Consider the following 14,220-nt stretch of genomic DNA (forward strand, 5'->3'; position numbering starts at 1 on the left):
ACAGAGCATGTTTAGCCCCAGAAGATTCTGATTTTTCACGGAGGTTACCGTAACACTGATGATGTTGAACTGTGGGCACTCCTGTGCTGGGCAAGGGCCCTTGTAAAGAAAGCCCATGTTGCCTGCGGTTCTGCTCACACACACCAGGATCCTTTGCAGAGCAGTGCTGAATATAACTCAGGCACTGGAGAACCGCAGGGCACGGAGCGGGGCTCCCGCAGCTGAAAAGCAAACCGCTAACTCAGTGGTGAGAAGGCATGGTGTGCCTCGCACCCTCCATCACCTGGGGCCCCATCCGCTTTCCCGCTGTTGGTCCGGCTGGATCTGCGCAGCATTTCCCAGATGCAGCAGCCGTGACCTGCTTCTGCCTCTGTTGACACGGTTCCCCATCACCACGGTAGCCTGTATCTCTAACGTTTCCCCTCCGGTGAGGCAGGGAAATGTTGCCCCTCCCTGCGTGGCACAGAGATGCCAAGCTCCCACTGGGGAGGCTTACCAGGGTGGCCTGGAGGACAGCCGCAGAGTGGGGATTTGCAGCTCAGCCTGTGGACTCCCAAGCTCATACTCCAGCCACTGCACCAGCCTTCCTCTCCTTCTGCAGGCTCGGAGCCAGCAGGGACACTGCCGGCGCCAGCTGCTGTAATTGAGCTTTGTAGAATAAACTTGTGGAATTAGCCTGTTGGCTGCTGGGATAAAATCCAGCGCTGAGTGCAGATCAAAGGAGGCAATCTTGCTGACAGTTTGCAGGGAGGCAGCCGGACCCGAGCTCCTTCTACAGCTCTGGAAAGGGCAGTGTTCAGCAGCCGAGGACAAGGACGGAGCGTGATACACGCTGCCTCTTCGACGATACACGTGGTCCAGGCCCTGCTGGTCAAAGCTACAGAAGCCTTGGGAGAGACCTGACACTGGCAATAAAAATGGTCAAAGCCAGGCAAGAGACAAGACTAATTCAGAGAAAGACAATTTTTGGGTGCGTCATAAATTTGTGGCTTTTCCTGGTAGCATGGAAGGAGCAGACAACGCAAGGCCAGGCTCTGAGCCCAGCCCACAGAAGCAACACGGTTTAAGAAGGGGAAGCCCTGTCCTTGAGGGCAAGGCAGTCCGGCCCAGCAGCTGTGGGGAGAGCTCAGCATGGCAGGAGGAGGAAGAGGGAGAAAGCCTCAGAGTGAAAGCGCTATCCGCTACCAAGAATAATAAAATCAGCACATTCCCTGCGTGGACCTTACTGTACGGACGTGGCTGGTCTGAACGCACGCAGCAAATCTGCCAGGTGCCACCTGCTCCCAGTCCCGCTAGATCACACAGACAGCAAATTAAAAATTAGATTTGCAGCACGTGCAGAGTAAAGTTGCTCTATGGCCATTTTTCCAGGGTTCCTGAAAATCCGATCCTGCATTTCCCCAAAAAAGCTGGCAAGCAACTGCCACTTGAGGAGGGCAGGTTTATAGTTCAGCCCGCAGGGCGCCCGGGAGAGGGATGAAGGAGCTGGAAGGGAGGCCACACATTGCAGCAAAGCACCTGGCCCAGGAGAACAGCAGACCGAAAAGGCAGATAAAAGTGTGACGGGAAAGACGGGATGCGAAGAGGAAGGCCAGCGAAGGATGGAGGGCTTCTCAGCCTGTGAACACCAGCCCATGGCAGCAGCCAGTTCATATACGGCCAAGGATGGTTGCAACCAGAGCCCAGGAGCCAGCGGTGAGTTTTGCTGCTTTAAAGACGACGACGATGACTTTGGAAGAAGAGTCTGACCTGAAGAGGTGTGTAAACGTCAGGCTTCTCCGCAGGGGGAAAGTGTTAAGGCTGAAGACTACTTCCCTTGGTTTCTGGGTTTGTCAAGAGGCGCAGGGCAGTGGAGACTAAGCATACGGCACAGGCGTATGGTGTGGAAAAGAATCCAACTGGCTATTTTTGCTGCATTTGTTATGAGAAAAGGAACTACTGGAAAATAGTGTTTTAATGTGAACATTAGTCTTCCAATCCTCACCTGCCTCTTTGAGTGGAAGTACAGTCACGCAAGCTGGAAAGCAACCGGTCTAAAGGCTCCCCAATGAGCCCCAAACTGCGGTGGAGGCTGATGGCGGTGAAGGTTTTGGACTGGGACAGCCACGGTGCTGGAACAAGCCCCTCTTTTACGGATCTGCTAACGCCAGCACAGAGCCCAAAAATGGAGAAGTGGGAGACAAGAATGGAAAACCAGATGGGAGCAATTTATCCTGGCTGTTCTCATGAGCATCTTCCAGGGAAGAGTGATTAGCCTTATTAACTGATTAAGCGATTAATTAACTGATGAACTGAAATTATGGATCAAGGATCAAATGATTGCAAGCAAGTGTATTTTGAGTACTTTTCCGGGAAACGGCGTACCTCACGTGCCTTTAACGAACGCCAGAGGCCAGGTGGCGAACCGTTTGCGGCAGCGGTGCGCGGGGTCAGCGAGACAGGACGAGAGGCGCACGCAGCTGCGGGGCCCCGGCCGCAGCCCGGCACAGGAGGCGGGAGGTGCAGTGCCTGGCGCAAAGCGGAAGGCGAGACAGACCCGCTCCCTCTCCTCTCCTAGTAAATTTGCCCTAAATGTGCCAGCAAATCTTACCCTCTTCAAGACTGGATTTTTTTTCTTAGAACCCTTGATATGAAACTGGAGGGTTACGTCCGTGCCCAGAGGAGCACTTCTCCCACACCAGGCACTCCCTACACATGCTCTCTCCTCTGACCCACGCCTATACCCAACTCTGTCCCCAGAAAAGGAAGTCTGATGGGCTAAGCCCAAACTGCACATGATCTGTCATCTCTGGGAGACAGCAGCGGCGTCACATTCTCTTTTAAGCACTCACGCAGGCTCAGAAGCAAAGAGGAAGCCGTGGAAAGGAAGGGCTTTCAGTCTATCAGTCTGTTTATCATCGCTTCTCTTCATTCATTCCTTAGTCCAGTTTTCTCTTCAGGACTTCTTGCTCCTTTTATCACCATCTCCTGAGCAGGACATGAGCATGGCAACTCCTTCCACCAGTCAGCCCCTCTGAGCCCGTTTAGCCCGCTGCCCCAGCTGGGGAGGGCGAGGGACGGGCGCTGCGGGGGTTACCTGGAGCTGGGATCGCACAGAGCCACCGCCAGCGGCCAGTGAGGCAGTTCCAGCACTAATGATGTTTGTCTCTAAAAAGGCTGTTTAGGTGAGACAGTTACAAATTCTATTTTATGAACTGTATTTATGTAAGTGGATTTTTTTGCTAGTGGGGAAAAGCGCTTCAATAATCCCACTTCTGATTAATGGCAGGGTGTCTTGGCAAAGCAGAGACTGCTGTGACTTCAGTTCTTTCTCAAGGAGGAATTACAAGTGGTAAATAAAGGAGAAAATGCACACCTCTCTGCCTGGAAAATATTGATCTAGACTCTTCTTAGGTAAAAAATACTCAGTAAAATTCTCTAAAGAGTTAGTTTTTAGCCTGTGAGCTGAAGAGATCTGTAAACTGGACCCTGCTCTTTTTAGGGGTAGAGAAAATTTCAATCACCCTGGCATGTGAACATCCGAGATTTAATGATTTATTGCCCTCACTCCCTGAGAAGAAATACTATCCCAATTACAGAGACAGGGATCTGAGGCACATGCTGTATTATATACCCCAAGTGCCGGGTCCTGCACTTGGGTCACAACAACCCCATGCAACGCTACAGGCTTGGGGAGGAGTGGCTGGAAAGCTGCCTGTCAGAAAAGGACCTGGGGGTGTTGGTCGACAGCCGGCTGAACATGAGCCGGCAGTGTGCCCAGGCGGCCAAGAAGGCCCATGGCATCCTGGCCTGTATCAGCAATAGTGTGGCCAGCAGGAGTAGGGAAGTGATCGTGCCCCTGTACTCGGCACTGGTGAGGCCGCACCTCGACTACTGTGTTCAGTTTTGGGCCCCTCACTACAAGAAGGACGTTGAGGTGCTGGAGCGTGTCCAGAGAAGGGCAATGAAGCTGGTGAGGGGTCTGGAGAACAAGTCTTATGAGGAGCGGCTGAGGGAACTGGGGTTGTTCAGCCTGGAGAAAAGGAGGCTGAGGGGAGACCTCATCGCTCTCTACAACTACCTGAAAGGAGGTTGTAGCGAGGTGGGTGTCGGTCTCTTCTCCCAAGTAACTAGCGATAGGACGAGAGGAAATGGCCTCAAGTTGCGCCAGGGGAGGTTTAGATTGGACGTGAGGAAAAATTTCTTTACTGAAAGAGTGGTGAAACATTGGAACAGGCTGCCCAGGGAAGTGGTTGAGTCCCCATCCCTGGAAGCATTTAAAAGACATGTAGATGAGGCGCTTAGGGACATGGTTTAGTGGGCATGGTGGTGTTGGGTTGACGGTTGGACTCGATGATCTTAGAGGTCTTTTCCAACCTTAATGATTCTATGATTCTATGAAATGACTGGTTCATGGTCTCCTAGAGGGGCCGCAGGGCTGAATCCTAACTTCCAGCCCTAGGTCTCCCCTCCAGCAGGTCAAGGAACGCCATCAGGGACAATGCACAACCTTGAACACCACATTGTGAACACAGCAAGGGCAACTGCAATTCCCATTCTTTGCACATCTTTACCTCTCTAAGTCAAGTGCTTTGTAACCACCTCTAAAACGCAAAGTCAGTTGAATGGTCATACAACTACAACCTGAAAAGTACCTGCTTTTCTACAAAACCGTTGCATAGTTTGGAATGCATTTTTATTTCAAGAGGCTGTGTGCGTGAGAAAATTAAGAGGCACAACATTAAGTCATGTTTCCTGTCCTGACACGTGGCTTTGTTGATATACTTCTTGTCCAGAGTCCTGTAAGTCTGTTCTCTATCAAAGTCATAAATCTCACAACTTCTACCTCCATTTCTACCTGTGAAAGCAGGAATTTACCTACCAGACTTCACAATAATTCCACCTCATGTCTGTAGAACAACGTGGCACAACCAGACGGGCGACCGCATGCTAGCAATCGAAGTCTTCGTTTGACTAAGCTGAGGATCAGTACTCTTCCAATACATGATTTTAGGCCAGGCGATTTGAATTCAGGTCCTTCCAAAGGGAAAGAAGAAATATTCTTGAGATTGGGCAGTCCCTTGTGTGGTCACGAAGCCCGAGGTATCTTCACGAGATCAGAGGATAAAGAGGAGGAGGAAGTTTGTTAGACAACTTATCCCGCCCCGCTGCTATCAGGCGAGCCGATTACACCCAAACCATTCCCAACAGGCGTCTGCCTATACCGTAGGCTTGAGTAGGCTTCAGTACTTCTGCGAAGAGAAGTGCCGCGTGCCTAGGAAGTTTAACCGTCGTTACCGCTGGAGAAGATGTTTCTGGCACCTCGCCGCTGTTTGCGTGGGCCGCCGTGCTCCGCCTGCGTCCAGCAGGCGCAGAGAGAGCAACGTTTTCTTCCTCTTCGTGACAGCCGGGCACAAACCGAACGGGTTTGTCGCGCCTCGCCCCCGGCTTCTCCGCCCAAGAGCCACACCCAAGCCTTTTAATCCGTAGGGCAGGCTGGCCGCCATTAACCTCGCCCTCTTCCCGCTGGCTCTCGTTGTTAGGCGGTGGTGAGGAGGGAGCGGGGTTCCGCCGACTGACACCGCCACGACAAACGCCACCACGGGGAGGGGGGCGGCGGGCGGGCCCCCTCAACACGCGCGCGCGCGCCGCCTCACGCCCCGCGCGGGCCCCCGCACCCGCCGGCCCCGACGCCCTCGGCCGCGAAGCCGGGCGCGGAAGGGAACGCCGGCTGCCGCGGACGCCGCGGACAGGGGACGAGGCACCGACGACGACGACCCCCCCCCCCCGCGCCGCCGCCGCCGCCGCCCTCGGCCCGGGCGCGGCAGCCCGCGCAGCTCGCCGGAGGACTGTGTCACGGGGGGGGAGGGGGGCGCTCGCGTTCCCCCGCCGCGCCTTTTCTAGCCCGGCTCTCCTGCAGCTCTATGGCCGTGACGTACGGCCGCACTCTGGGAGGGGGGCGCTTTACGGCAGCCGCGCTCCGCTCCTCCGCGGCGTTCTCCTCTGGTTCCGATTTTACGACAGCGGCGCTCGGCGGCGCTGCTGTCGCGCGGCGCTGACGCGGAAAGGGCGGGCCAGGGCTGCGGGCGGCCTCTTTCCTCGTCCGCCGCCGCCGTCGCCGCCGCATCCGCCGCCATCGGGGCCGCGACGGGGCCGCGCAGGTGAGAGGGGTGGCGGGGCCGGCCCCCTGTCCCACCGGCACCCGCCCGCGGGCGTCGCGACCCCCGGCCCCGCCCCGGCGCTGCCACCGGTTCCGGTGGGGGCCGGGTCCCCGCACCTCCCCCACACACACACACACAGCGGCAGCGGCGACCGGGACTCCCCGCGCCCCCTCACCCCGCCCCGGCCGCTCTCCTCCGTGCGGGCCCGGCTGGCGGAGGCGGCCTCCCCGCCCTCCCCTCGCGGTGGCACCGCGCCCTGGCCTGTGCCGGGGTCAAGGCCGCGGTTCCCGGTGCCCCACCGCAGCGGGCGTCACGGCGTGCGGCGGGGCTCGCCGTGCGGCAGCTGAGGGTTTGGGGTTTTTTTTTGCTTTTTCTCCCCTCTAGAAGTTTAAAAAATGGCGAAGTTTGTGACACCCGTGATCCAGGACAACCCCTCCGGCTGGGGCCCGTGCGCCGTGCCCGAGCAGTTCAGGGACATGCCCTACCAGCCCTTCAGTAAAGGAGACCGCCTGGGAAAGGTACCTCAGTCGTGCCACGGCGCGTTGGGCTGCTGCTGAACGAGCCCTCCGTGCCTTCTGGCATCCCACCTCTGCACGCTGCCAGCGGTTTTCGCTTCTTGCCACCGCGGCTGCTCTTCTGACACTGCTTGCCGTGCACCCTAACGCTTTAGCACAGTTGTGAACAATTAGCAGGGCTGGCAGGCAGAGGGGGGAGTTGAAAGGATTAGTTCTGGGTTAGCGCACAGCAGCGTTTGCTTTTGCTGCTTGAAGTCCTGCCTATATCAAGTCAGGGGCGGGGGGAACCGTCAGGTTAATAGTCACTTATTTTGACTGTTTATGCTTGTCCTTAGGTGGCCGATTGGACAGGAGCCACGTATCAGGATAAAAGATACACAAGTACGTGTTGTCTGGTGGCTGCTCCTGTGGTTTATTTCCTACAAAGTTTTCTTCAAGCGTCATTCCTGCTTTCATGTCTCGCACCCGCTCTGGTGGTTACCTGCGCGCCTCAGCAAGAGAGGCTCCTTAAATTAGGAAGCGTGCCTCACCCTCGGGAGAGCTCCGTGGGGCTCTCCCTGTCCTTAGGGCTCGCTCCTGATTTTTGTACTGCCTCATGACTGGGGCTTCTCGGGGAGGCTTGGAGGGGGGAGGAAACGTGCTGGCGTAAGGCAGGAGCCCCCAGTCACGCATCAGACTTAGGTGAAGGCAGCTGGAGGGAGTTTGGGGGGAGAAAGGGGCAAAGCGTCAGGGGCTTTTTTCCTAGAAGCTTGGTGTCGAGATGCTTTGTTTTATTTCCAGACAAGTACTCGTCGCAGTTTGGTGGCGGAAGTCAATATGCCTATTTCCATGAGGAGGATGAGACTAGCTTCCAGCTGGTGGATACAGCGCGAACGCAGAAAACGGCATACCAGAGGAATCGCATGCGATTTGCACAGGTAACGTGTGTTTTCAGGAACAGGCTCAAAGGAGAGCTTCAGCAGCACGGAATTATTTTGCAACTAAAATGTTCTTTTTTTTTTTTTTTTCCCTTTCCTTCATTTCTGCAGAGGAACCTTCGGAGAGACAAGGACCGTCGGAACATGCTGCAGTTCAGCATGCAGACGCTGCCAAAGAGTGCCAAGCAGAAGGAGAGGTGAGGCTGCAGATAGGAGCGTACCGTACTGGGGTTGGAGTGTGTGAACATTTGTTAAATTACTGTAACAGAACCCACTAGGGCGAATTTCAGGATCTTTCAAGTCCGATGTTCTGCTGATGTCACCGGTAGTTATAAGCGTGGGTTTCAAACGGCTATCGAAGAGTTCAGAAGGATTTTTGAATCGTGTTTAGAAAAGTAAACATGACGTTTCAAATCGGAGCGTACCCTTTCTGAAAACTGCGTTACAGTCATTGGAGGTGGAAATATTTAAAGAGCTGCTCAGAGTAAAGAACAGAGCTTTTAATGCCTCGGGCATCTTGATCAACAGACAGCTCAGCAAATGTTTCAGTGCCTCGGTGCCGAAAAGCATTGCTCCTCTGGTGGCAATTTGGAAGCGTAGGAATGGTTGTGGCACGTAGGAATCGACAACTTCTCTTCGTGGCTTTTCTCGTGTTTGTCATTTTAGAGATCGTTTGCGCCTACAAAAGAAGTTTCAGAAGCAGTTTGGAGTGAGGCAGAAATGGGACCAAAAATCACAGGTAAACTAAAAGCTTTCTGCGCCCTGTGTTGGTTTGGTTTCTCTGGCTGCGCTCATGGGGCAGCTCCTCCTGCACAAATCCTCATGTGCTGTGTCTCTGTTTCTCTCTCTATCTGTCCGACCTCTGGCCGCACAGCAGAAGCCTCGTGACTCCTCTGTTGAAGTTCGCAGTGACTGGGAGGTGAAAGAAGAGATGGATTTCCCTCGGCTGATGAAGATGCGCTACCTGGAGGTGTCGGAGCCACAGGACATGTGAGTTCCTAAAGCAGCTGTGCACTTGCTTCCTGAAGTGACCGGATTTTTGGAAAGCAGGAGGGCAAGGGTCTCCTGGCCTGGTCCCAGTGTTCTCATTGAGGTGCCCAAAGCAGGGGGAGCCAACGGGACGTCCAGCAGGCCCCTCAGTCCCGTGTGGTTCGTGGGTGGTGGTATCTGTAGGGGGGGTATCAAGATGGTCCTCTGACCTCTGCAGAGAGTGCTGCGGAGCCCTAGAATACTATGACAAAGCCTTTGACCGCATTACGACAAGGAATGAGAAGCTACTGAGGAGCATTAAGCGCATCTTCCATACCGTCACCACTACTGATGACCCAGTTATCCGAAAGGTATGTTTACTGGTTTGTGAAACCCAACAGTGTGTTTCTCGGTGCGTGCTGTTGTTGGCGACCAGCTGTCACCGTCAGACCAAAGTTAAGAGACGGGCAGAGAAGTTGCAGATCCCTAAGCTTGCAAAGGAAAAGAAGCATTAACTGGTATCGTTATTTTTCTTGGCTCCAAGGCAGAGCTAGATCAATGCAAAACTAGGAATACTGGCCAAGGAAAAGCTGTAATTCTGGAAAGGCAAGCAGACCGGTACTTGAGCTATGTTGGGAAAGAAACTTCGTGTCAGAGACCTGGTTCTTGAGGTTTCTGCTTTTGGAGATGAGGAAGGCTCGGAGATTTCTCTCTCTGACCCGATCAGCAATAAGGAGCCGTGCCTTTTCCCAACAGAATTCACGTTTTGTAGTGGGTTTCGTACTCCTTCCGTGTTTGGGTGAGGGTGGGCCTGGATTGCTGGGTAGTACCTCACGCTTTGTCTAGCAATCGGTGATGTACCTACCAGTCTGGCTTCCTCAGCGTGGGAGAAGAAATTAATGGTCTGGTTTGCTAACACTTCTGCTCTTGTCTGGGGAAGGGAAGGGGTGTCTGTTCGTGTTGCTGAAACACAGTGTTCTCCTCCTGTATCCGTAGCTGGCAAAGACCCAAGGGAATGTATTTGCCACGGATGCCATCCTGGCCACACTGATGAGCTGCACTCGCTCTGTCTATTCCTGGGACATCATTGTCCAGAGAGTTGGATCCAAGCTTTTCTTTGACAAGAGGGACAATTCCGATTTTGGTGAGGAAAAGGCCTGAAAGAAATTGCTGTTACGGTAGCTAGAGAGTCTAGTCTTCTTTATGGGGTTTTTGTGAGTTTATTTTGTGTCTCGGTGTCTCAACACCTGGAACAAGCTGATCGCTGTGCTAGCCGCGGGGGTAACTTCAGTATTGATCTGCTCCAGTGTGGGGCTGAAGACTCACTGAAGCTGATGGGGTTACTCCCCCGAGCATAACCACTTGTGTCTGGTTTTCTTCCAAGACCTGCTGACAGTGAGTGAAACAGCCAATGAACCGCCACAGGAAGAGGGCAACTCCTTTAATTCTCCGCGCAACCTTGCCATGGAAGCTACCTACATCAATCACAACTTCTCCCAGCAGTGTCTGAGGATGGTAAGGTTGAGCGGTGCTGGGTAGTAGGGTTTGTGTTTCAGAGAGTCTCGAGAAGAGACTTCATTAAGGCTGCTTTAATACAGCACAGAAGCGTTTTAACTGACAGAGGTATGTTACGCTGATGTTCCCTCAGTTTTGAAAGAGGTGGGATTATTTCTGGTGAGCAGTGTGACTTTGTTGTGGAAAGATTTTCACCTTTATTCCACGAAGAAGAAATCCCGCTCCCACTGGTGAATCAGGTGGGCTTCTGAGTACGCTTGGTGAAGCTGTAGAAGTACTGCTTACAGCAAAGTGACTAATGTGAAGATGGGGCTTCTCATCAGCTGTCTTAATATTTTAGCGGTTTTCTATATAGGGGAAATTAGCTACTGCTGCTATAAGGGAATATCTGTCCAGTAGGGGAGAGCTCCCTCAGGTTTTTTTTTCCTAACGCGCCCTTCTGTTTTCTTCTGCAGGGAAAGGAGAAATACAAGTTTCCCAACCCAAACCCCTTTGTGGAGGATGACATGGATAAAAACGAGGTAGCCTCGGTTGCATACAGGTATGTTGATCTCTCTCTCTGATGCCCAGGTTTGGCAAGGAGGCAGGGTGTCAGTCTGATACGGAGGCAAAATGAGTCAGGAGTGTTACCAATAGAAGCTTTACCATGAGAGGGATTCCTGGACGTCCTCACAGTGAACAGATAGAGGAGGAAAGGATTTTGTTGAGTGCTTGCATGGATCTGGAAGAGAACAAGGGTCAGAAATAACCAGCTGGATTGTTTGTTGGCAGATACCGAAGGTGGAAGCTGGGAGATGATATAGACCTCATTGTCCGTTGTGAACATGATGGCGTGATGACAGGAGCAAATGGAGAAGTGTCTTTCATCAACATCAAAACACTGAACGAGTGGGATTCCAGGGTGAGGAAGAACGAGATCCCAAAGCTAGCTCTAACTGCTTCACTGCTGCCTGACATGCCAGGTACAGCAGGCAAGATGAGACAAACATCTGGCGGTGTCCCCCGGGTGGTTATGTTCCACCAAAGGCCCGTAACTTTGGTGGACAAGCAGTGCTGATGGGATTCTCCCCCAGACGCGAGGTAGCTGGTTTGAACCATCTTGTCCCCAGGTGTTCGGCACAGTAGCCGGTCTCTTCCCATGCTTCCCTCATGAACGCTTCCCTCACAAACTTCCCTTCCTAACCAGAAATGTTGGCCGATCCCTGCTGTTTGTGTTTCTCCCTCTCCGGTGCAAGGGCTTTCCCTGTAGCTTGCTGTGCGCGTTCCCTTGTATGGTATCATAAGGTAGACAGAAGAAACTCCCCTACGTGTTGTCAAGATGGCTGAAGAGGTGACTGCTGCTGGCTCCTTAGGTTGACCCTAGTTTCGATTCTCCTCTCAGTATTGCAATGGAGTAGACTGGCGCCAGAAGCTCGACTCTCAGAGAGGGGCTGTGATTGCCACAGAGCTGAAAAACAACAGCTACAAATTAGCCCGCTGGACGTGTTGCGCGCTGCTGGCTGGATCGGAGTATCTTAAACTCGGGTAAGATGGGGTTTTCACACCAAACATCTCTCAGGTGCATTTTCCATGATTTAACCCGCTGTATGTCAAAGTGAACCGTTCGTGGAATGAGTAATCATAAAATAGCCCCACGTTTTGTGTGGCCAAGAGGGGAAAGCTTGCGGTGAGCACACCAGCCTTGGCGTAAACCGCTTCCCCTCAGCATCCGGCTGATGTGCCCTCCGCTGTGACTGGCCTCCTGAGACCTCACGCACGTGACGGGCAGACGGCCTCCGCGGCGCTCGGCCTGTTTGCCGAGATTGCCAACAAGGGAAATAAGTGCAGTGACTGTGCTACCTGTCAGGAGGTTGATTGAGATCCTCGGTGCCCCGTTAATGAGAAATTGGGTGGAGGGGAGGCATCGCCGCAGCCCATTTCAAACTGTCGGCTCAATATCAGTTGAGTCTGCGCCCTGCTGTTGGTGGCCTGGATGAGCCGCTTTGCGTGCTGGCTGCTTCCAGGCATCGTTTCCCAGGCGTCCTGGTCAGAGTGCTTTTCCTGTGGTTTCTTTGCACAGCACCTGCACGGAGCTGGTGAGTCCCCTAGCTGGGACTCCCATTGGTAGCTTTTACAGCAGATGATATGGCTGATTATAGATAATATATATAATTATATATATTTATATACAGAATAGATTTTTTTTTTTTTTTTTTTTTTGCTGTGGATAATGAGCAAGAGGCATTTGCTAACTCGGTTCTGCTGGCTCTGCAGTCCTGGGTTCCGTCCTCGGATATGGGACTGATGCATTCGCATCTGTTTAAGTCCGAACTCCCTGCTAATCGTGCTGTTGCTTAATTTTTATCTGTGGTACTAATTCTTCTCTGTCTTTTTGTACCACCCCATGTGGTTTGGGGTAGTGGTATGTTACTGACGGACGACTGGTAGCCAGGAGATCCTCTTAGCTTTCAGTGTTGGAGTATTAGGATTTTTCAGCCCAGAAAACAAAACCAAACTGATGGCAGTGCTTTTCTTGGTGTCGTACTTCTGCTGGTTGGGCTTAATCTCCTGATACCCCTCCGGTTTCCTCTTGCCCCCCCTAGGTACGTATCCCGTTACCACGTGAAGGACTCTGCCCGCCACGTGATCCTGGGCACGCAGCAGTTCAAGCCGAATGAGTTTGCCAGCCAGATTAACCTGAGCATAGAGAACGCCTGGGGCATCCTGCGATGCGTCATCGACATCTGCATGAAGCTGGATGAGGGGAAGTACCTCATCCTCAAAGACCCCAACAAGCAGGTGATCCGGATCTACAGCTTGCCCGATGGCACCTTCAGCTCTGACGAAGATGAGGAGGATGAGGAGGAAGAAGAGGAAGAGGAAGGTTCGTAGCATACTTGGTGATTTATGCTTTTGAGTGACCTGCTGCTCTGGATGAAAAGGGGTGACCTGGGATGAAGACCAGATCTAAAGGGTGAGATCTGACTAGTGCAGTGACGAGAGCGGAGCGAGGCTGGAGAAGGGGTAGTCCCAAGGATGGGACTCGGCGGTGGAAAAGGTGTGTGTGAGCGACGTTGGGAGTACTCGGTGGGAAGCAAAAAAGAGCTGCAAGTTAGAAGTGCAGGTGGTGTGCCTCCTTATGGATACCGAGCGGGGACTGATTTTAGCAGGGGTGGGGGAGAGGACCCAGGCCCAGGGCACTGAGTGGGAAAGCGGAGCTTGCCAAGGAGCCCTTCATTCAGTGGCACCAGCATCTGGGGCGGGGGTGGTGGTGGTGCTGGTTTCTGTAGGTGCCGGGGTATTTTTTTCACTGCAGTTTTAGAAATGGGAGCGACTCTAAGATGACACATGTGAAACACGTGGTGACCTAGCCTGGCTGAGGTGACTCGGTGAAGGCTTTTATAAAGCGAACGTTGACGTTGAGCAATCGCTGGTGGGTCAGTCTGGGAGTTTCGGGGGACTGGTGGTGCCGCAGTGACAGCTGCCGCCTGCGCTTCGCTGCCTAAACCCATCTGTGGTCCCCGATGCGTGATCTGCGTGGGCTCTGTCGACAGTGGGAAACCGCGTGACCTGGAACTCTTGCTTCCGCGATACAAAAAACATCTTCCAGCTTTTTTTTTTTTTTTTTTTTTTTTTCTTTTGCAGGGCTGTAAACTCAGCCTGGCCGCTCTGCTTTTTATTACGGAAATTTTAGGTCGCTGGTCAAGAATGTAAAGCGTGTGATGCCAAATGAGGCGCGTGTGTGGTCTGGGCTGATGGGCAGGCTGGGGGGGGGGGACGGGGGGGACACACAGCCCCGCTGGGGCGGGATGAATCTCCCTGAAGTGGCGGGCTTGTTTTTTCCTCTTCTTTGTGGCATCTCCTTGACGGGGGGAGGGTTTTGTCTTTCCCCGGCTGCCTTCGCTTCATTACCCTCTCTCTTCTCTTTCAGAGGAAGAGAGCTGAGCCCTGCCCTCCGCTAAGGCGGGGCGCGGAGCCCGGCCCGCCCTGTCCCTGCCGGCGGAGGGGCCGGTGGGGGCCGCGCCTTGGCACCCGGCTGTCCTGCAAATAAACGGCGAGGGGGGGGAAGGAAGCGGAATAAAGTTTCTCTTGTTCAGTGGCGCTGTGCTGCCTGTGCCTGCCGGCGGGGACCCTCCGCCGGCGTGGGGGGAGAGCGGGCGGGGGCGGTACCCGGCGGGATCGACC

At 53.7% G+C, this 14,220-nt stretch overlaps 1 protein-coding gene across 2 annotated transcripts; it reads left to right on the forward strand.

Annotated features, from left to right (window-relative positions):
• Positions 1–6,046: 6,046 nt before the first annotated feature.
• EIF3D (eukaryotic translation initiation factor 3 subunit D) lies at positions 6,047–14,131 on the forward strand. 2 transcript variants are annotated; one of them, XM_076338458.1, is made up of 15 exons: positions 6,047–6,140; positions 6,525–6,658; positions 6,991–7,036; positions 7,436–7,572; positions 7,684–7,769; positions 8,239–8,311; positions 8,447–8,562; positions 8,780–8,912; positions 9,538–9,685; positions 9,926–10,056; positions 10,512–10,597; positions 10,828–10,957; positions 11,438–11,580; positions 12,639–12,919; positions 13,967–14,131. In XM_076338458.1, the coding sequence occupies exons 2-15, from the start codon at positions 6,536–6,538 to the stop codon at positions 13,978–13,980; spliced, it is 1,647 nt and encodes a 548-aa protein (XP_076194573.1). In that variant the 5' UTR covers positions 6,047–6,140; positions 6,525–6,535; the 3' UTR covers positions 13,981–14,131. The 2 variants fall into 2 exon arrangements, with proteins under 2 accessions (XP_076194573.1, XP_076194579.1); XM_076338464.1 differs by having other exon boundaries at positions 8,450–8,562.
• The last annotated feature ends 89 nt before the right edge of the window (positions 14,132–14,220 follow it).

Source organism: Aptenodytes patagonicus, chromosome 1, assembly GCF_965638725.1.
Source record: "Aptenodytes patagonicus chromosome 1, bAptPat1.pri.cur, whole genome shotgun sequence".
Classification (NCBI taxonomy): domain Eukaryota; kingdom Metazoa; phylum Chordata; class Aves; order Sphenisciformes; family Spheniscidae; genus Aptenodytes; species Aptenodytes patagonicus.